The sequence below is a fragment of the Molothrus aeneus genome, chromosome 26 (assembly GCF_037042795.1).
Source record: "Molothrus aeneus isolate 106 chromosome 26, BPBGC_Maene_1.0, whole genome shotgun sequence".
In the NCBI taxonomy this organism is placed as follows: domain Eukaryota; kingdom Metazoa; phylum Chordata; class Aves; order Passeriformes; family Icteridae; genus Molothrus; species Molothrus aeneus.
This window is the reverse complement of record NC_089671.1, coordinates 2,879,046-2,900,481: the sequence shown is the minus strand read 5'-3', so window position 1 is coordinate 2,900,481 and position 21,436 is coordinate 2,879,046. Positions and strand designations below refer to the sequence as shown.

Here is a 21,436-nt window from a genome sequence, read left to right as displayed (position 1 = left end):
AAAGGCAGAGTATTACAAGTAAAGCATCAGTCCGGTTAAAAAGCGCCCTGTCTGCCAGACATCAAGGAGCATTCGGACAAGACTGTGAGGCACCTCCTGAGGGACGGGGTGGGGTGTGCAGGGGTGGGGTGTGCAGGGGTGGGGTGTGCAGGGCCGGGAGTCGGGCTGGCGGCTCCCGGGGGTCCCGGTCGGAGACTCCCAGGGTCCCTGTCACCCACACCGCCGCCCTCCGCTCCCGCCATTTCCTGTGAGGGGCCGGGGAGGGGGCGGAGTCGGCGCTGTGGGCGGGGCACGCTCCCGTCACGCGCCGGGCGTGGCGGGGCGCGCAGGCGCGGTGCGGGGCGCGCGCGGCGCTGGGCGGCGGGCGGGCCGGCGCTCCCCTCGCTGGCAGCGCTCGCTAAGATGGCGGATTTCCTGCCGTCCCGCTCCGCGCTGTCCGGCTGCTTCCCCGGCTGCCTCCTCACCAGCGGCGAGGCCGAGCAGCAGCGCAAGTCCAAGGAGATCGACAAGTGCCTCAACCGCGAGAAGACCTACGTGAAGCGCCTCGTCAAGATCCTGCTGCTGGGCGCGGGCGAGAGCGGCAAGTCCACCTTCCTCAAGCAGATGCGGATCATCCACGGGCAGGACTGGGACCGCGCGGCCCGCGAGGAGTTCCGCGCCACCATCTACAGCAACGTGATCAAGGGTGGGTGAGGGCGGCGGGCACGGGCCGCCCTGCGAGCGCCGGGCCCGGCCGGGCCGGGGCGGGGAGAGGCGGCTCGGGCGGGTCCCGCGGGCCGGGGGAGCCGCGGGGCTGCCGCCGCCTCCTCCCGCACTGTCCCGGCGCCTCAGCCTCCCCCGGGGCCGGCGCGCAGCCGCTCCGCGCCCGCGGGGCTGTCACCGCGCCGCCCGGGTGCGGCCCGCGGGGCGGCTCCGGCTCCCGGCCCCGGGAGCAGCGGTTTGAGCCCCGGAGGTGCCGGGTTCTGCCTCTGGAGTGAGGCCAGAGAAGGGCAGCGGAGCTGGGGAAGGGGCTGGAGCGCAAGGGGCGGCTGAGGGAGCTGGGGGGGCTCAGCCTGAAGGACAGGACGCTCAGGGGTGATCTTATCGCTCTCTACAACTATTGAAAGGACGTGGTAGACAGGTGGGGTCGGGCTCTGCTCCCAGGGAGCCAGAGATAGGATGAGGGGACAGCGTAAGGCTGCTTTATGCTGGACATTAGGAAGAATTTCTTCACTTCAGGCACGGGAATGGGCTGTCTAGGGAGGTGGTGGAGTCGCTGTCGCTGGAGGTGTTTAAGAATGGACGTGGTGCTTAATGGCAAGTCTGGTTGACAAGGTGGTGTTCGGTCATAGGTTGGACTGAATGATCTCAGAGGTCTTTTCCAATCTAATTGATTCCGTGATTCTGTGATTTCCTGGTAATGCGAGTGCAGTAATGAGCGGTAATGGATGGGGGGAAGATGCACCTGGAAGTGCGTGAGAAGGAGCCCAGCCCTGTGCTTTCAGTATTTCACTGCAGTGGAGGAATCGCTGCCGTAGTGTTGGAAACTCGGCTGACACATCAATTAACTGCAACCCGCAGGCAGAGCCTCTCTCACAGATGCTTTGCCAAAACCTCCACACATGGTTTAGGGGAGTAGTGGACGCTTGATTTCACTGCTGTCATCCTGACTTCATTGGTCATCCTCTCTCATTTTCTCCCTTATCTAAATTGCTCCTTGGATTTTCAGTTTGGACTGTGTAATAGTGGGACAAAATCTTAATGTGGTTTCTCAAAACAGCAAAGTGTTGCCAGACTCAGCCCCTGAAAATACAGCAATTCTCAAAGAGAGTTTTTTTACAAACCTGCTGATGAATCAAGCCTGGAAAAACTACTGATAGCAGTAGAAGGCAGGAGAAATCACACACATGTATCTCAACCAGGTTAAAGTTTGCATGTATCTCAGCCAGGTTAAAGTTTATCGTTAAAGCTACTTGCTACTCTGTGAAGGTATACACGTAGGAACTGCACATCTGTCTGGGAGGCTGTTTTCCTGCAGTCACAGATAGATCTGACAGATACCTGCCTTTGACAGAGAGAAAAACCATGGAAAAGGGGTGAACCTTGACAAAACACCTTGGCACTGAATGAGTGTGTTACTGAACAGTCATTTGTTGCCACATCTTAATTTCCTTATATCTCTTCCTATGACATTATAGTTGCTTATTCTTTCTGAAATTTTCTTTTCGTTTTTTCATCAGTAAATTTAGTACTAGAAATAATTCCCCTGCATTTACCTTATCAATATGAGCACAGTGAGTTTTTATATTTTTCACAAGGACTTTAAAAAGAAATTTAAAATACTCTTTTTCTTCTAGAGAATATTTACCAAAACAGCCACAGAAGTACAGGAAAGCCTTTAGATGATACAATTCCTCTGCACTTAAGCTATAGAAACATACTTTTAGCAAGTGCAATGATTTTAATACATGTTTTAGTATTTCTTAAAGTATTAAAGGCAGTGATAGAAATACTGTCAGTGATAGAGATTCTTTATATAATTTGGTAGAACTGGATACCAAGTTGATAAGAACAAAAAATGTAGAGAACCTTCAAGAAATGAGGTGGTTTAACATATTTTGAAATAAACTTTTAAGTGTACTTTGTACTCAAGCCAAGTGAAAGAGTTTTGTAGCACAGGTTGGATAAAGTTAGTAATTAAAAATAATGCTTTTTCAGGAATTGAATTGACACTGTGGGGATAATCCTGTTGATGTTATGATGCTCTTGAGGTAGCAAATCTGGGGTTTGCTATTACCTGTGAGTGTAGTGGCTTGGGTCAGTTTTTGGGACACTGCGGGTGGATGTTCCTATTGATCTTTGTGCAGAGTAGGTGCATTGTTCCTCTGTGGGCTGGTGAAACAGGAGATGCTGAGAAACCGCTCACGGCGCCTTTCCTTGTCACTGCAGGTGTGCGAGTCCTGGTGGATGCCAGAGAGAAGCTGCACATCCCTTGGGGGGATCCTGCCAACCAGAGCAACGGTGACAAGGTGATGGCTTTCGACACGCGCGCCGTCACCGTGGCGCAGGGCATGGTGGAGACCGGGGTCTTTTTGGACTACCTGCCTGCCATCCGAGCCCTGTGGGCAGACAGTGGCATCCAGCACGCCTACGACAGGCGCAGGGAGTTCCAGCTGGTAAGATTTGCCTTTCAGTGTCTTCAAGTGCCCGTGTGGGATTTTGTTCCTGCCTTGCTTCTCTGTGAAACGCTGAGCAGCCGCTTCCCTACGCCTTTCTGAGTGCTTGGCTGTTACTCTGTGGTGTTGCACACAGCTGTATTTAGCTACTTCCCCACTTTTTTTAATAGTAATAAAAGAGATTCTGACGTAATCGTCCTCATTTCATATGTGGGAAAGCTGAGGTATTGAGGGCTTTAAAGTTTTGTAACAAAGCTGGTACCTGCACAGTATTTTTACTGTATGATTATTACCACCCTTTTATTAACTGGTGCATCAACTTAAACAAGCCAAGCAAAAAAAAATGGTTTGTCAAAAAAAGATGGGCTTAATAGTAATGTGATTTTTTAAGAAAAGATATGCATGGGTTAATGAGAAGAATTTAAAAACCACTCCCTTCTCTATTCCAGTTTGAGCAATCTAGCAAACATTCCCTCTGTATACTTCCTGTTTAATTTTGAATGTCTGTGTTAATTCTCATGTAATGAGATTTTTGTTGCATTGAAGTTCTCAGCTTCAATGTAACAAAATGGAATGGAAATACAATGGGATACACAATTTTATTTTAGTGGGGTAGAGATGGAGTACACAGTTCAGTAGTGGGGTTGGAAAGGAAAAAGAAACCTCTTGATTCTTGAGCAGCAGCTCGAACTGTGTGTGACAGCTGAACTCCCTTTGCTCCATTCCCGTGCAAATGCTGCAAAAAGAAATGAAAAATTTTGAGTTAAATTTGATTGTTGGTTCATAGACTTGTGTATACCAGTGGCATAGGGTTTTGTGGGGGCAGGGGTTGAGAACCTTAAAATAGATAAGATCTGTTCTGGTAGGTCTCTCAAACATAAGTGGCTTTGTGTTTTTATGTCTTAAAAATAACCTTTGTGTTAGTGTGAATCCAAACAATAGCTCATGATGTCTCCTGTTGAGCTATTATGAATGGTTGTGTAATCATAGCCTGACTTAAAGAGGTTGTGTAAATATTCTATAAATATGTATTGCCCTGATCATGGAATGTCTTCTGCAGATTGCAGAATGGGCAGGTGCTGCAGTGGCCTATCACCTGCCCAGCCCTGGGCTGAGCTCTGTAAATAAGTTCCTAAGGAGACCTCTTGCTCCTTGAGTTTCACCTTCAAGTGATCATAAAAGAGTAATTGCTCTTCTGTAGTCAAGATTCTGGTGCAGATGTGACTTCTACTGGTGTAATTGCTGTGCTGGAGGGATCTGCTTAAAATCTGTTCAATAAAGCAGTTTTGTCTTCGATTAAACATGTTTAGTGACTTGAGGCTGTGTAGCGAAGGGAAGGGAGCAATTACTGTTCTGTCATCTTGAGGCCCTGGGAAGTGGGTTCTTTCCATAACTGAAACATGTGCAGAGTTTCACTTTGAGTGGGTTGTGAAGAGAGTAGTGAAGAATTTGTTCTTCTGAACCTTACAGAAAGAAAGCTGTTGCTTTCTTCTGTAAATCCCTACATCTGTGTAATTATCTGCAAAAATACATATTTATCATTTTGTGCTTTAGGTAAAACTCAGGAATATTTTTTAGCTGCTCTTAATAGTTCAGTACTATCCTAATAATTTTTGAAAGCAAGGTAACTGCTTTATTTATTCTTATATTACTTTATTTCCTAAATCCTTTCAAAATCTCAGCTGGACATATTTATGCCAAGTTATAAACATGAAAGAAAGAAAAAAAAGCAGCTGAATGATGTCATTGTATTGAGTGCAGGCACTGTGATCTGTGCTGGCCAAGCATGAAGTCTCAGTTTTACCCCAGTAAGCTTCAGCTTAACTTCTGCCAGAGCTCCATGTGGGCAGCAGAGCAGAGGGAAGCTCCTGGAGCAATGTGGATTCTTGCTGTACCTGCAGGAGAGTGCTCAGAGAGTTCCTGTGCTGTGACAGGAGAGGAGGACACAAATGGTTAAGGAGGGAGTGACAGGCGTGTCCCAGTCAGGAGGTAGAGCAGGGGGAAGTTGGGAGGGACACAGACAGTTCAGGCGTGTCAGCTACTGACTCTTGAGGGAAGGCTCCAGACTAAAAACTTCTAACACTGTAGAATGGGGAAAAAGAGGAAAATACTGTTCTGCTTCCAGTTTAGCTGCTTGTGGCAAAAAAAAAAAAAAAAATATGATGAGAGATAGCAGCAGTGATTAGATGAGTAGGAGAGAGGGAAAAGTGGCACAAAAATAAATAGTGTAAAGTCTGGACTGATGTGGAAGAGGAGCATTATTGGGCTGTATCTGCTCTAACTTCTTTTCAGACTGTTGAGTGAGTTTAACTTTTCACTGGACTGAAAACCATGCTCATACTAAGAGAGCACAGGCAGAAACAGTGGGGAAGTGTTTGCCATGGGAATAGGACACTTTGGGACAGAGGGAGAGGTGAGCAAATGGAAAATGGAGCAGTGATGGGTAAGCAGTGAAAATGTCAAAATTTACATCTAAATTCTGGAGGAAAGGCAGCAAGAATGTGTAGTGTAGAAACCATTTGTAACTTGGGCAGGTAGGAAGTACAGAGAAAAAGGGTTTAAAATTGAGATTTCTGCAAGATTATGGTTAAAACTTCAATGCATATGTACGTTTGTGAGGGCTTGTAAAGCTGCTCTTGCTTTTTTGTTTTTCTCCAGGATCTTTTACTGATGATGTTGGGAGCCTAAGGAAACAATGAGATCTTTTTATAGCAGCAAAAAAAAAAAAAAAAAAAAAGAGCTTGGTTGTATTTTAATGGAATTAGGAATCAGCATTTCCATGTCTAGTTCACTGGAGTGTCCTTCCTCATTTTGTTAACTCAAGTGGTCATGGGATAGCCAATATGATTTATTTTCCTTGGTATAAAAATAGGGGCCTTCTGGCCACTAGCAGCAGCATTTATGAAAATTCATTAGGTCATGCTTGTGTACTGCTTTAAAACTGGAAACAGCTAATTACAGCTTGGTGCAATATGTGCCACTTCAGTGCTTCCCAGGTGGTTGATGTTATAATTTTATTACGTTTTATTGCAAACCAGCCTCATTCAGGTGCTCTGCTAGCACAGGTAGCTGCTGGCTCTGCAGCTGAGGCAGTTCTGTAAGTCACACTGGAGGTTCTGGTCATCCTCAGGCTCCTCTCCTGCATCCCCCAGGCTCGTTTCTCCTCTGGCCTCTCAGGAGGCTGCCAGGGCTGAGTTACACATTGAGTCTGAATCAGCCCAACACCTGGCACCTCATTAACATTTCACATTTCCCCTCGGTGCTTGGTTTCCGGTAAAAATCTGAAGTGACTTAGATAAACACAGCCATTCTGTCAGTTCTGCAGCACGCAGGCTGACTTACCTGAGCATTTCCTGCTTGTTCTGTTTGTGCTGCTGAGCTTTCAGTGGGTGCTCTAAGGATTTGCTGTTCTCCTGGAGCAGCCTTTGGTGCTGTGGAACACTGAGCAGGGCCCTTGTGAGTAAGAGTAGCCTTGTACCTCCTCTCATGTCAGTCATTTCTTGAACTTGCTGTGAGAACTGTTAACAGAGAAGCATTTTGAAGTATTTTCCAGGAGTCTCATTGTTCTCTGAGAATGGAAGAGTGTGATGAGAGCCAACTTGCTCAGATGTGTGATAAGCTTTGAATGTGTTCAGGGTTTGTTCTTGTTGAAGGTAACTTTTGGGTGGGTTTTGATCTTTGTTACCAGCAGCTGTTGATCTTCAGACAGATACTTAATGCCCTACTTGCAGTTTAAGGGAATGTTGTTGGGTATTTTAAAGCCAGAAAGCTGCAGAGATGTGAGATGACACTTTCTTTTTGTCCATATTTGCATAGAGCTGCAGGCACAGATGACACAATAAGGATTATAGGATATGCCCTCACCTCTGGATCACAGCTTTTTCTGTGACATGTCTGCTAGATCAGATTATAGAAGACAGGAAAAGGCGTGTTCTGCTTGAAGTTTCACTGATAGCTTTGCAGCAGCTTCCATGTAGCATTTTTCTTTTGCAGACAAGTATTTTTGGCAAGTATTGATCAGTTTACTGGAAGATTGTATTGTATTTTTCTTATTGTCCTTGGACTTTTCAGAGTTCTGTCTGAATATTAGTGGGGCTGTTGTACACACAAGAATATTAATTAAGCTCTACTGAAAGGATGAGTCCTCAAATAGACACTGCAGAATATTAGGAAAGTTTATTGTTATTTCAACACATCCTGAAATGTGCCTGATTATAGATCCTGACCCTGCAGAGGTCAGTTGTGTGTGGAGCCAGGCTAAGTTGCCAGATGTTGAGGTTTTCCCCTTTAGGAGGGTGGATTCCCATCTTATGGAACAGCTGTGAGCTCAGTGCACAAAGTCCCCCTGAAGTCACAAGAGTAGAAAAAGAGTGTATTACTGTCATTCATGGGAGTGTGCACATTGTGTTTGTGCCAGTGCTTTCAGAGGCCTTTCAGCAGCTTCTGCACTGTGTTGGTTTTCCTCCCATGTTCATCTCTTTAACCTTCCCACCCCCCTACCTTAGCAAGTAGTCATGGCTTTCCCCTTGGATCTCCTCTTGGACCTGGCATTGGCTGTTCAGTGCTCCCACTCTGCTTGAAGGGTGCAGGAGCTGCTCCTATTGGGACATGACTGAGTGCATGAACTGTTGGGAGGAGGTTTCTGACACTGGCAGGAGAATCTTCATTACAGACATGAGATCCACTCACCCAGCATTTCTCTAAACATTGACTATTTGGGCATTTAATCACATAATTCAGAGTTTATTGAAACGCAGTGCTGCAATTACATTGACTATTGCTTAAATTTCTGTGTGGAAACCCAAAAAGCTGCTGCTTTATAAATGTTGAAGTATGAACATTTTTTTCCCCTTTCTCTAATCAGTACTCTGCCAAAGATCAGATTTAAGGATGGCCTGTGTACAGTGAGCATGACTCCTTAAAAAGCCCTTGGAAAAGGCTACTCGCCATCTCATGGTCTTCAGGTGAAAAGATTTATCAAAGATTGTTGCTATAAATATGGAAAGAAAAGTGATTTACAAATTTATACTTTAAAATGAGCTATTCAAATCCTCAAAAGGGACTTGGATTTTTTGAAGATTTGCTGTTTTTCCAGCCCCAATGAGAAGATAATGCTGGTTTTGAGTTGGCATTAATAAGACTCCTTACAGGGATTAACTCTAGAGTCCAGCAGCAGAGGCTTGAGTGTCCTTACTTCAGATTTGTGGCCAAAAACCCTTCATTGTATGCCAGTGCTTTGGTACTGGGGATTGACTGTAATATTTCAGTCAAGCTGAGTGATCTCCAGGTGAATTATACTAACTTAGCACAAAGTGCCATTTTTTATCCTTTTCCAAATCGGGATTAGGGTTTCTGTTTCAGCCTCTGAGAGCTGAAATGCTGTTTTTGGGACTGCCTTCTTCCCTTCCCACCACTCTTCCTTTCCTGCCTGCTAACTTTTCGTATTAGCAGCAAAATCTTGAAGCGTTTGGAGAGTGGACTGGTCTTTATTTCCAGTTGGTGCTGGTCTGGTTTTAATGCAGAACCTCTTTGCTGTATTTTTTTCAGAATGTTGCTATATTTCTTTTTTTTTTTTTTTAATTTTTATTTTTATTTTTTGTGGCTGTTATAAGCACAAATGTGGTTCTGGACTTGAGAGGTCTTTCAGCAGGAGCTGTGTTGATGTGGACAGGTTATGCCAGACTGAAGCAGATGAGTTACCTTCCCACCAGCTGGAGTCCTGTGTGCTGCACTTGGCTTGTTCAAGCCTATGTTTTCTGCATGGTTTCAGTGCAATCTCTCAGGATGGAATTCTTAATTCAAACCCAATCCAGACACTGACTAACCTGGTCCAGTGGAAGGGGACCTGCCCATGGCAGCAGGTTGGAACAAGGGCATCTTTAAGGTCCCTTCCAACCCAAACCATTCTGGGGTTCTGTGATTGTTTATGGGGAACCACTGCCTTTAACATGCAGACTGGTACAATGCAGTGTGGGAGCAGAGGGATGTGTTCTTATACATATGCCATCTCCAGCAAGCTGTGTCCTGTTGATAGTCATGTGCCTTAGTTTCCTAAACATTTTATTGCAGGAGACTGGAAGGTGACCTACTTCTTGAGAAAAAGGGGAATTCTCTAACCAAGCCATGGTTAAATAAATATAAAATACAAGTGCCCTTCTGAATATGAATATTCACATCTTGAGTGTGTGAACTTCTTCTCAGCAGGTTGTTTTGAATCCCTGCAAATGTGTTAGAGGAGCTTCTGCTGCTTGTGCTGTGCAGTGTAAATTGAGCCCTTGTACAGGCATTTATTGCACGCTCATTTCCGTGCTCTCTACTCACCTGCAAGGTGTTGCATGTTGGTACCTGCAGAGCTGTCTCCTTACAACCTTTGGAATTTAAACAGCACTGGCTGCTCCCCTTCTGGGTCCATTTAGAACTGACTTCCTGAACACAAACCCTGCACAGTCGCTGGGCTGTGGCTGTCAGCAGATCCTGTGGGGTAAATGCAGTGTCAGCTTCCATGCCTGTGCTCTGCACCTGAGGCAAGCAGCAGAGAGGGATCTTTTCATGTGTAAATGTGGGATCCTTCAGCACTGAGCTGCCGTGCCAGAGGCACTGTGCTGCTCTTCCCTAATTTGAGTTTGCTGTAGCAAGGCTTCAGCCTTAGAGGCTGGTGAAGTCTGCTCTCACCAAGCACATATTTATTGTACCTAGGCTGTACTGGGTGATTGTTTTGGCTCTTTATTGTCCCAGATTTCAGTTCTTGAATGCTTTGATATATTCAGGGCTCAGGCTGCACCTCTTACACAGAACTAGCAAAGGAGTAGGAAACTTCAGCTTGTGGTGGCTGAGGAAGTTGCTTAAGAAAATGTGAGAAAACCAAATGCAGCTGACCTCACTCACTGCGTCAGAAAAGCAGTAGAATAACTGTAGTTGTGGGAAAGCAAGATAATCTCTGTGCCAGCATTGTGTCTGCTGGCACTTTCCTCTGCTAAGGATCTGAATTATCAAATTCAGTTGAGAAGTTTGAGGCTGCAGAACCTGCCCTTGTACAGAACAACAAGATGTGTGCTCACAGTGCTGATGGAGGCTGCTGGATACCAAATAGCATCTTGTATTACTCTGGAATATGAAACCTTTATTTATATCTTAAAGGTGAATGAATGAGTCATAGAACATGATATTAGTTAATTTGGCAGCCTCAAACTGTAAATAAAATGTGTTTAATTCAAATAAAAATCTGAATAGTCCCAGAGACTTAACACTTACATTTTATCCCAGAGTTGCCTGATGGATTGAATTTAAATAGTGATAAAGAAAATGTTTAAGAGTACATCAGCAGCTGAAAAAGTCCTAAATTACTTCCTGTATCTTTTTAACTTGCATGTCTGCATTAACAACAAACATCAGGCAATAGAGCTGGAAAAGCTGAGGAATTTTAAATACAGAAAACAGCCTGAATTATCATCACAGCAACTGACAACAACTACTTCAGAAAAGAAAATTTCTGAACAGTAATGTGGAGTGAGCTGCCTTTTACAGCACTCAAGTCACTGTACCATGTTGCACACCTTTCCATCATAGCCATTCCTGCCTTACATTTCTTTTCCTTCAGAGTCTCCTCAGTTAATAAGTGAAATATCATTCTCCTCTTCAGAGACTTAACCAAGGAAATGAAAAGACCCCAAATTCTTTTTATGGCTCAAGGGTACAGGAATGTGTAATACCACAAGAGTTTCTGTTTCTTTTTCCTTTGTTTAAAGATGCTGGGGAAATAATTTTAAACAAAATGCTGGGATCTCTGCAGCCAGCCTGGGAGCGCTTCTCTCTTTGGGCACATGATGATATTTTATCACCCACTGGTGACCAAATCAAGAGGATGCAGAATTTCCAGGGCTGGAAACAGTGCACTGGTACCACTTGTATTTCAAAATATCTACACAAAGTTGTGGGGGAAAAAAGTAATGCAGGGTGATTATTAAAATTTTAGAAGTGGCTGCTATTGGGACTCTTAAATATAGTTGCTCTAGTAATTAATTTCTATTTCTTTCCAGGTTTAGTTAATTCATAGTAGGAAATTCTACAAGTGACATGAGATGTTTTCTGCCTCTTGCTGCTGTTTAGGGGGTCTTGTGTACTTCACTGGTACTTTGAGCTCTTTTAGACACAACTTTTAGTAGTTTTTAAAACCAATATTCAGCTAATGATGCAGGTAGATCTTTCACTAGACCCAGTAAATTATCACAGGATCTTGTCAGCTTGGAAGGAGAGCTGGTTGTGAGTGCATCACTGGCTGCAAACAGAAATACCAGAACTTAATTGAAATGGATTCTTCTAATTGAGACAGAGGAAGGAACTAAAAAGCATTTGGTCATCTGGATTTCTCATGAGGCTGAAATAGGAACCAAATGTACTTTAAAACTCAATCCTAGAGAAGTGCATTGGGATCCAGTTCAGGGCTCTGATTTTGAAATGTTGTGATTTAGTGCAGAGTTGATGCAATAATGGACTTTTCAAGCATCTTCAAGTTGAGTATGGCCAGTTTTAGTGCTGATCCATTTCCACATGCCAAATATTTGTCATGTTTTTGGGAGCCTTTGCTGGTCTCGTACAACTTGGAAGCAAGTAAAGCTCGAAATGATGGATGGCAGATTTGCAGACTCACCACTGCTCCAGCATTAGATGAAATGCAGTTGGAGTTGCAAACACATGAAGTCATGGAGCCAGTGGGTCAGTGCTCTGAAAGAAGAGCAAATGTTTACAGTCTGGTTCCAATCTGTTTTGTGTGCAAAACATCTGAGGTTTACAGAGATGCTGCCCAGAGTGTAAATAGGAACTGGGAGGTGGCAGTTTCTCCTTGCTCAGTGCATGTTTTCATAGGATTTCTAGGGCTGTGTGTTCTGGGCCTTGGAGGATTGGTTTCATCAATGAAATTTGAAAATCTTCTGCAAGGTATTGGTGTCTTTCCTAAAGTAAACTTTGTGGAAGAAGAGTTTGGATTGTAAATACTTAAGGAGGGATTAAAAATACTTTTGAAGAAACAAAGTTCACCTAATCCTTGCTGTCATGGATTAATTTCTGTTCAGGTTCTGGCAAGCAGCAGCCTTTTGGTTGGATGCTCTGGGTCTGTGCTTGTCCCATGTGCCACTTCATGTGTTCCTCAACCTGGCTCTGATCTTCAGAAGGGGCTGAACAACCTTGAGTTTGCTTCCTCTTGGAAGGCATGGTGATCCTAAGGAAATCATGGAATCACAGAATGCTTTGGGATGGAGGGACCTTAAAGCTCATCTTGTTCCTCTCCCAACCTTCCACTCTCCCAGAGTGCCCCAAGCTCTGTCCAGCCTGGCCTTGGACATTCCAGGACTGGGCCAGCCTGTGCCAGGACCTCACAGAGAAGAATTTCTCCACTCCAGGATTGATGCTGTGCACTCTGAGGGTTTTTAATTGTTGGAAGGAGTCTCAGCTGTCTCTAGAATATGTCACATCCTGGTTTCCAAGCAGTCTTTCAGAATTAGAAATACAATAGCAGAATGCCTGGTGTGGAGAAATTGTATTTTTCTAGGCTTTAGTGGAATGCTGTTTCCTACCTAAAAGCTGTAGTGACTTTGCATATTTTTGAGCAATTAAGAATTCAGCAATTAAATTCCACCAGGAGAGGGGAGGGATAGCTAACTAAGAAAACTGAAATGGATTTCTTCCCTCTTAGGAAAGTAATTGAAAACTGGAACAGTTTGCTCTGTGGTATACTGGTATGCAGATTAACTTCTTTTTAGAGTTCAATCATGTTTTAATTAATTTAATTGGAGTGGCATGGTATATATGAGACTGTGTAAATGCTCTGCTGATGGGAGACAATCTGTGTGTGAGTTGTGAGTCTGGCACTTGGAAGGGAGAGCACTGCTGAACTGGGTGCAGGAAGGAGCAGCAGCTGATGCTGGAGCCTTGTTTGGAGTATTTAATTCCAGGCTGGCTTGGTGACATCCTTCTGTCACTGTCAGGATGTGGCAGATGTCCCCAGCTTGCAGGTGCTGCCAGGGTGTCACAGTGCAGGCCCCCAGCTTGGCGTGCTCTGTCTGCCTCCATTTGTTATCCACATTTTGAGAATTATGGATTAATTGGATTACACTAAATAGGGGATAATAGATTAAAGGGATATTATTGGGTTAAAGCCCTTCTTAAACCCCTTCACCTTTCTTTGTTAATGCTGTTATGCAAGATAAAAATGTCACTCATGAATTAAACTTGGGCTGACTCCTCTCGTGGTGCTTTTGGAGTTGAGCACCCTCCAGCCAAAGTGATCCAGCTGTTGCAAACATAGATTCTGCTCTGCCACCAACAGGTTTTACAAAAGATGGCTTCTATGAGTCAGGACTTGAACCTTTCCTTTTTTTTAGGCCAGGTACTGAGTTTGTGGGACCAAACACGAGGCAGGTTTCACTTCTACCCCGCATGACGCAGTTCTGATGGCTCTGAGAAAAGGCAAACCCAGCTCGAGCTGCACACAGCAAGCACTGAAAAGGGGAAATGGGGCTGAGCTCTGAGAGCTGGGCTGAGCTGTGACGCATTTGTGATGTGGATTGATCAGCAGCAGCATTATTTTGTACCCTGTATCAGCAACTGTGTCTGAACTCGCTGTTCTTGCAGAGAAACAGGAATTGATCCCTCCCCAATGTGCTGAATTTTATCTCTGGAAATGGGCAGATCAGGTTTTAGTGACTATTCAAATGGTTGAGCTGGAGAGAAAGAAACTGGGAGATGTGAGATGTCTGCTCTTGACACACACTGTCTATGCTTCAGCCTCTAAGAGACACTGCTGCTGTGTTTCCCTGCCTGGGAGGTTCTTCTTAGTTACTTCAACTTGTCCCTTCCTTCCCAGGCAGTCCAAATTCACACTTAAACAAAAATCAGTTTCCCTTTTTGCACTCTGAGATCAGTTAATGAAGCACCATGACCTCAGCTTGTACTGGCAGATCCTGACCCAGCCCTTGTAAGGCTGCTCCATTCATGCTGGAGAGAGAAGCTGGGAGGTGTGAGATGTCTGGTCTTGACACACAGTCTGTGCTTCAGCCTCTAAGAGACACTGCTGCTGTGTCCCTTTGCTTCCCTGGGTGGGTGAAGAGACAAAATCTGCCTGGGAGGTTCTTCTTAGTTACTTCAAGTTGTCCTTTCCTTCCCAGACAGTCCAAACTCACACATATACAAAAATCAGTTTCCCTTTTTGCACTCTGAGATCAGTTAATGAAGCACCATGACCCCAGCTTGTACTGGCAGATCCTGACCCAGCCCTTGTAAGGCTGCTCCATTCATGGTGCCATTTCCCACCAGTTTGCCCTTTGGTTTTGGAGAGTTTAGGATTCATTTCACATGGAACACTTGGCTGCTCTGCACATGGCCACAGCAATGCTCATGTGGGCATAAATGGGGACTGCTGTACTTTGGCCATAATTAACACTTAGAGAAAGGAAACCTCTCACAGGAAAATGTGCTTTGTGTTAGTGCACACTCAAATATTTTGACCCCAGTTTTCAGTTTGGGAAGTAAATATACTACTGCTTACCAAGTAAATATACTACTGCTTACCTGGGCTTTTTTCCCCAAATGCCTTCAGCAGCACCATTAGTAAAAAATTACTAATTTACTAGTATTAGCAGAATATTAATACTAGTAATTATTATATAGTATACAATATACTAGTATTATTATATAGTATATAATATAATACTAGTATTATATAATGCTATAATATATATAATATATATAATATATTATTATAATATATAATATATATTTTATATATTATATATATAGTATATAGTATAATACTAGTATTATATAGTATATAATACACTAGTATTATTATATAGTATATAATACTAGTATTATATAATACTATAATATATATAATATATATAATATATTATTATAATAAATATAATATGTATTTTATATATAATATATATAGTATATATATATACTATATAGTATAATACTGGTATTATTATATAGTATATAATATACTAGTATTACTATAGTAATACTAGTAATAATACTAAATTACTAGTATTAGCAGAATGCTGCTAATACTGCTTGAAGAATGAGTGTTAAATCAAGTGTTAGAGTATGGAGTGGCAATTCAGAAACTGTTTCCCTTCAGTTTAGGAGAGACCAATCAAGTTGCTGGATTGCTGCTGTAAAACAGGGAAAGTGTATTTTTAAAGTTTAGCTCCTTGAGTAAACAGGTTATAGGTATGATTTGAGGAAGTTTTGTCCTAGTCTATTGACTGGGGCATCTTTAAAAGAGGAATCCTCTCCAAAAAGCACTGAGAGAAGTGACTGCAAAGAGAAATTGTAGAAACCTGAAAGCTGTGAAGGGCCCAAGATTGTTTTATTTACCTCCAAGTGTGAGACCAGCAAAAGAGCCCAAACCAGCTGAATGTCATGACATGAGACTTGGTTAAACCTGCTGCTCTAACAATCAAGACAGTTGTGGCTTTGAGCTCATTAATGTAATTAGGATCTGCATTCATGGCATAAATGTATCATCTGGATCATCTCCTCCTTTGTGCAATGCTGAGGATGTTCCCTGTTTGGGTGGAGGAGGTTGTGCCCTGTAATCTCCCTTCCTCTGGGAATCTGCATTGATTGATTTGATTGAAATGTTTCTCCATTCATTATCCCTCTGTTTATTACTGTCATTTCAGGAGACATCTGCTAAACCTTCAGTGGCAGCACCATTGATTTGTACTCGGTCTTCTTTTAAATCAGCTTAGGGTGGGGTGGCAAGGAAAAAAGGTTGCTACAGATTCTTTCCTTTGCCAAAATCCTCAGATATGGATTTTCCTGGATTAAGCCCCTAACAAAAAAACACCCTGTGCATAATGAAGTGTGTGCCATAAGCATTACAAGGCTGCTGTAAAATGCAGAATTTTCAGACTCTGCTTATGTCTCTATCATCTTCCTTCAAGCTGATTCTCCAGAGTTATGGATGGTTTGGTTTGCATATTTAGGCATGTACACACCAGCCTAAAAACAGTGCAATTACCTGTTCTTATTCTAAACTAGGCTTGTAAAAAAGCTTATTTCTGGTGGTGTTTTTGTTTCTAGTGTTTTTTGTGGGTTTTTAATTAAATAAAATAGGAAATATTTATTTCTCTATTTCAAGAAATTCAAGTAAGGTCAGGAAGAGAAAATGTTTGATGGTTCTTAGAGCTCTAATATAGAGCTACTAAGTTATATCTCCTATTTTCTTAAAGTATCACATTTATTATTTCAGACACTTAATAAGCCCTGTCAGTTCAGTATGTTCCCCTGAACTTGCAGCCAAACCTAGATGGTTTGATAAATTGTTTCTTTCTTTAAACCTTGTGATGACTAAATTTTTATTTGATGCTTTTTTCTCTATCTCTTTTTTCTTTTTTAAGCAATTGCTAGTGGAAAAAATGCAATGGCCCTGATCCCCTTGAAGAGCTAAAAAGCCATTTGGCTGTGCTAAGGTTTCAGCAAATCATATTTAGATTGCTGACATTGTTTTCATGGAAACCAAATAAATTGGTGCTTCCTGGGTTTAAAAGATGTGTTCATCTAGTGTGTATTTCATGTAGGTTTTTTTTTTTTTTTCTTCCCTCCCCAAAAATATTTTTGTGGTTACTTTGCTTTAGGCAGTAAGCAGACAGTGATCTTTGTGCTGTGTTTTGCTTAGAAAAGATACTTGCTCTGGTTTACTGCAGATGACCACACCAGCAGGTGTTGGCCTACAACTAAATGACCACCTCTGCTTTGTAAAAAGAATGAATTTGTAAAATGTCTTAGTAAAAAGAATGAATTCTAGAACTGGAGATATTTCATTTAACAAGTAGTTAGTTTAATGCAAAGCTGTAGGGGAAGCTGTTGTGTCAGTCACCTTGATAGGAGTAAGATTGGTGTGTTTTCTTGTACATTCATGGTGAAGTGGCTTGGCTCTCTCAGGGAGGGAGGATCACAGGGCTCCAGGAGACACAGGCTGGTTTGACTCAAACCTTGCTGAAAATGGAATAGTTGACAGTTATGAATAAAGTTACTTAACAGTCAACTTCCTGTGGTTTACATGCATTTCTGAATCAGGAGGAGGCTGAAGGGCCACAGCTGACATCTATAGTCCATCTGAACAAAAAAGGGCATCTTTCTCAAGCTTCAAAAGGCACTGCTTAAAAATCCAATACCCTGATATAATTTAACAAAGTTTAAAACAGCCAGAGCCCCCTCCTGTAACTCCAGAAGGCCTTTGGAGCTGATGTGGAGGTTGTTCATTCTGCTATATTGGGGTGTGCTCAAGAAATTTGCTTTATTGCAGTACCTCAATATTCATGTGAGATGTGTGCCCAAGCCTGTGGTGGGTTTTGTCTCCTTGTATTGGCATCTTTGGGCTGTACTTGAAGTGCAGGGGATGAGTTGGGCTCCATGGCATGGCTGGTTCCTGCAGTGTCACTGCAGCCTTCAGAGATTTGCATTTCCAAACTGCTCAACTGTGCAAGTGACTTCAGAGAGTTCATCTGCATTTAAAAAAGAAGTTTCATGTGGGACTGAAGTGAGACTGTCACACAGAGCCATGGAATGGTGTGGAGGGACACCTGCCACTATCCCACTTGCTCCAAGCCCTGTCCAGCCTGGCCTTGAACATTCCCAGGGATGCAGCATCCACAGCTCTGGGCAACTTGTGCCAGTGCCAGAGAATCCTCAAAGTAAAGAATTTCTTCCTAATAACCAATCTAAACCTACATTCTGTCAGTGTGAAGCCATTCCCCCTTGTCCTCTCACTCCAGACCTTGTAAATAGTTTTTCCTTCCTTCCTTTTGGTACTGAAGGCCACAGTTAGGTGACCCCAAAGTCTTCCCTTTTCCAGGCTGCACATTCCCAATTCTCTCAGCCTTTCCTCGTAGGAGAGGTGCTCCATCTCTGTAATCAACTTGGTGGCCTCCTCTGGACTCTCTCCAACAGGTCAAGGTCCTTCCTGTCCTGGGGCCATCTCTGTATTTTTAGCTAATCTTTAAATTTCCGTCCTATGTACTCACAGAACGTGGGTGTGAAGACACCAGGAGTGTAATGGAGAACTGTGGGGGTTTTAATGGGGGCAGATCCTTCAGTTGTCTCATTCCTGTCTAGATTTTGCCCTTGGTGTGGCTCCTTTGTGGTGTGACACCACAGACTGATTGCTGAGCAGCCTCGTGGCAGGGCTGGACATGGTGAGCCACACAGGCATTAGTGGCACAGAGTGGGGAAACCCAGTTTCTTTTTTCTAGTCATCTTGGGTAAACCAGAGAGTTTGCAGTTTGTCAGAAAGGAAATTTTAGGTGACAGCTGTTGAATACAGCTGTTTCAATCTGGTCCCTGTCATGGATTTACTGAGTGGGATCTGGTTCTCTATCTACCAAGGAAAAGCAGCCTAACACAGAAGCTGTCTTTGGGGCTGCAGGGATGTGAATGGGTCCTTTTCTAACTGATTTTTAAAAATAGGTGGCATTAAGGCTTTCCTCAGTTGTTGTGTGCTGAGTTTTTCAATGTGTTTCTCTTCATTATTGGCTAAAATAAAAAACCTCACACTTTGGGAAGGGATTGAAGCTTGGCTGCTTTGTAATGCTGCCTCTTTGAAGCTTGTTTAAATGGGTCAAAACTCTCTGGTTCTCCAGTAGTGCATTCTGATAAAGATCTGTTCAGGAGTGTCTGTAGTTAGCAGAGCTCATCCTGCTGATAGCAACATGTCCAGGGCAGACAGAAAATTACCACTGGTCAGGGCCCTGGCTTGTGGCTGGAGTGGGATGGGAGAAGAGATGATGAGTTTGAAGCTGTTCTAGGTTTTTAATTGGTATGCAGGTAAAAAACAGTGAATGAACAACTTCTATCCCTGGTTACAGAGCTGAGTCATGTCCACAGCACTTGCTGTCTGAACAGATTTTTATGAGGGGAGAGCCCAAGCAGCTGAGCCCACGGTGTGGAGGAGGGAAGCTGGAATGTCTCAGCTTAATGAGCTGGGTTTTGTTGGAACTGATGGATTTAATAGTTCAGTCTCTTCAGGTTCAGCCTGGCCACCTTGATGCTTGTGTGCCATTGACTCTGATAGGTGCCAGCCCAGGAGTGGAGCTGACATCTCAGTGCTCCCTGGGTGACTTTGCTGTTGGATGGGTGGCTCTGGAGCGCTGCTGTCGCTGCAGGCCTGTGCATTTTGCATTTGTGATTTCAGGAAATCCCCTCTTTTGGAAAGCTGCCTGTGGGGATGTTTTGTGACCTTTCCAGGCTGTGGTTTGCTTGTCTGCTCCAACTGCTCTGTGCATTGCAGTAGCTGCAAGCCCTGGGATTTAAAGGAGAGGGAGAGGTAGTAACTTCCACATTAACTGCAGAGTTAATGCTTCTTTAGGGAGTAGGTATTGCTGCAAGTTGTATAAAAAGCTGTCTAAGATTAAAATGCATGTTTGTATGCACACACACACACACAAGTTCAGCCTCTGAGGCCCAGGTATTCCAGAGTAAATGCCTGCACTTAGTGAGTCTGAAATCTGCCTGATTGGTATGTAGCCAGCCCTGTGGGGAAGGGAAGGTTGCCAGCTCCTATTGGCACCTAAAAAAGAAATTAAATCTGACCTTAAAATTTATTTTGCCTTAGTATTCAGCTACAGACAGTGGCTTTAGCACTTGGAAGGCCTGAATTCTGATCCTGTTACTCCTTCTTGGGAAGCTTGATGGATTCATGCATCAGGGTTGTTTATTTTCTGTGAAATAGGAATGCTCTTCCCTGTGTACCTTCCTTAGAGGATTGAGGCTAGAACAGATGATGGAAAAGACACAATACTGCTGTCATTGCAAGCAGTTGCTGCTGTGTGCTACTTAAAATGCTGTTCCTGCTGCAGTTTGTCACCCCAGAGGAAAATCAGGACAGCTGAGGCAAACAGGAGGTAAAATAAGGCATAGAGGTGTGTTGGGCTCTCTCCTGCAGGTGTGTTGAGCAGGAGGCATGTTCCAACCAGAGCCCCAGTTTTGCCTCATTAAATGTTGATGTTCAAATTGCACACTTAAAGGTGTGGCATCTACTTGTATTATGTAACTTATTTTAGTGCCTGGAAACCTTGCCAGAGGTACCTTGCAGATGTGTCTGCCAGAGCCCTTTTTGGCCTTTATTTACCCTGCTCTGCTCAGGGTAAATGCTTAGATGGCACAGTTGAATAGTGAGGTTCATATTCTCCCTAGATGAGCTTGCAGAGCTCAGATTGAAGTGAGGGGAAGTCACTATCAGGGTGTAGCTCCTCTGTCCTAATTCACTTGTCTGGATTAGGTGGAGTCACCCCAACCTCAGATGCTGTTTGATTCTCTCATCAATAAAGCTCACTCAGAATTCCTGCTCTTCCACCTGCAGAGTGAAAACACAGGTGGTTTCTCTTCTGCACTTACTGTAAAATGAGCAAGTTACAGCTGGTAATTAAGAGTTTCCAAAAGGAAGCAGATTTGTGCTTCTGTGAGGATGTTGAGAACCTTAAAAAGGTGTTTTCCTCTGCAGGGAATTCCATCAGTACATTCCTATTGCAAATGAACTCAGGTGCAGCAGTATCCATGGCAGAATTCCTGCTTAATCCCAGCACCCTGATGGAGCTCTGCAGGATTGACTGTGGTTCAGGTTTACCATGAAAAAACCTTTAGTTCTGCATTACTGGAGGGATTAAAAACTGCAGTTCCCCTTTGCCAGGACAGGGATGAGTTGAACCCAGAAGATAAACCTGGATTATAGATGTGATATCATGCACAGCAGCTCTGCTCATCACTCAGAGTAAGATGTTCTGATCCAGCTTGGTGTGTGCTGGGAAGCTTGAGTAAAATGCTTTGTGTGCTGTGGTTTCTCATCCTTGTTCTGCTCATCCCTGTGGGCATGAGTCCTGTGGCACTGCAGTAGAAATGAACTTTCTCTGGTGGTTAATCCCTGCACCTGAATGCCTGTGTGTGCACCCTGCTAAGCCTCAGAGGAATTGAATGTTTCTTTTCATAACGAAGGTGTGGCTGCTTCATTGATGTTCCCTGTGGATAAGACTTGGATTTATTTATCAAGTCTAAACTTGGAAAGAATGTGACTATTATAAATGTGCCTTTTATGCTTTTAAGCTTAAATATTAACTGGCCTAAGAATAAATCATCAGTTGTGTTCTTAGGATAGCTGCTTTTAAAAAGGGCAGTGATTAAAGCTTACAATGCTTAAATGTAGGTTTCTGATAAATTATCTGGACTTCAGAATGTAAACTGTTGGGATCAAGGATGTCGCTTATTTAAATAACTGTTTGATTTGT

The 21,436-nt window shown here is 43.5% G+C and overlaps 1 protein-coding gene across 1 annotated transcript in view; it reads left to right on the top strand.

The window, feature by feature from the left end:
* The first annotated feature begins 375 nt into the window (after positions 1 to 375).
* The window catches only part of GNA13 (G protein subunit alpha 13), a 30,650-nt gene continuing 9,589 nt past the window's right edge, over positions 376 to 21,436 (top strand). The window contains exons 1-2 of the mRNA XM_066565937.1: positions 376 to 685; positions 2,929 to 3,155. Coding sequence (XP_066422034.1) covers positions 403 to 685; positions 2,929 to 3,155 — 510 coding nt within the window. The 5' untranslated portion in view covers positions 376 to 402. The remainder of the gene's footprint in view (positions 686 to 2,928; positions 3,156 to 21,436) is intronic.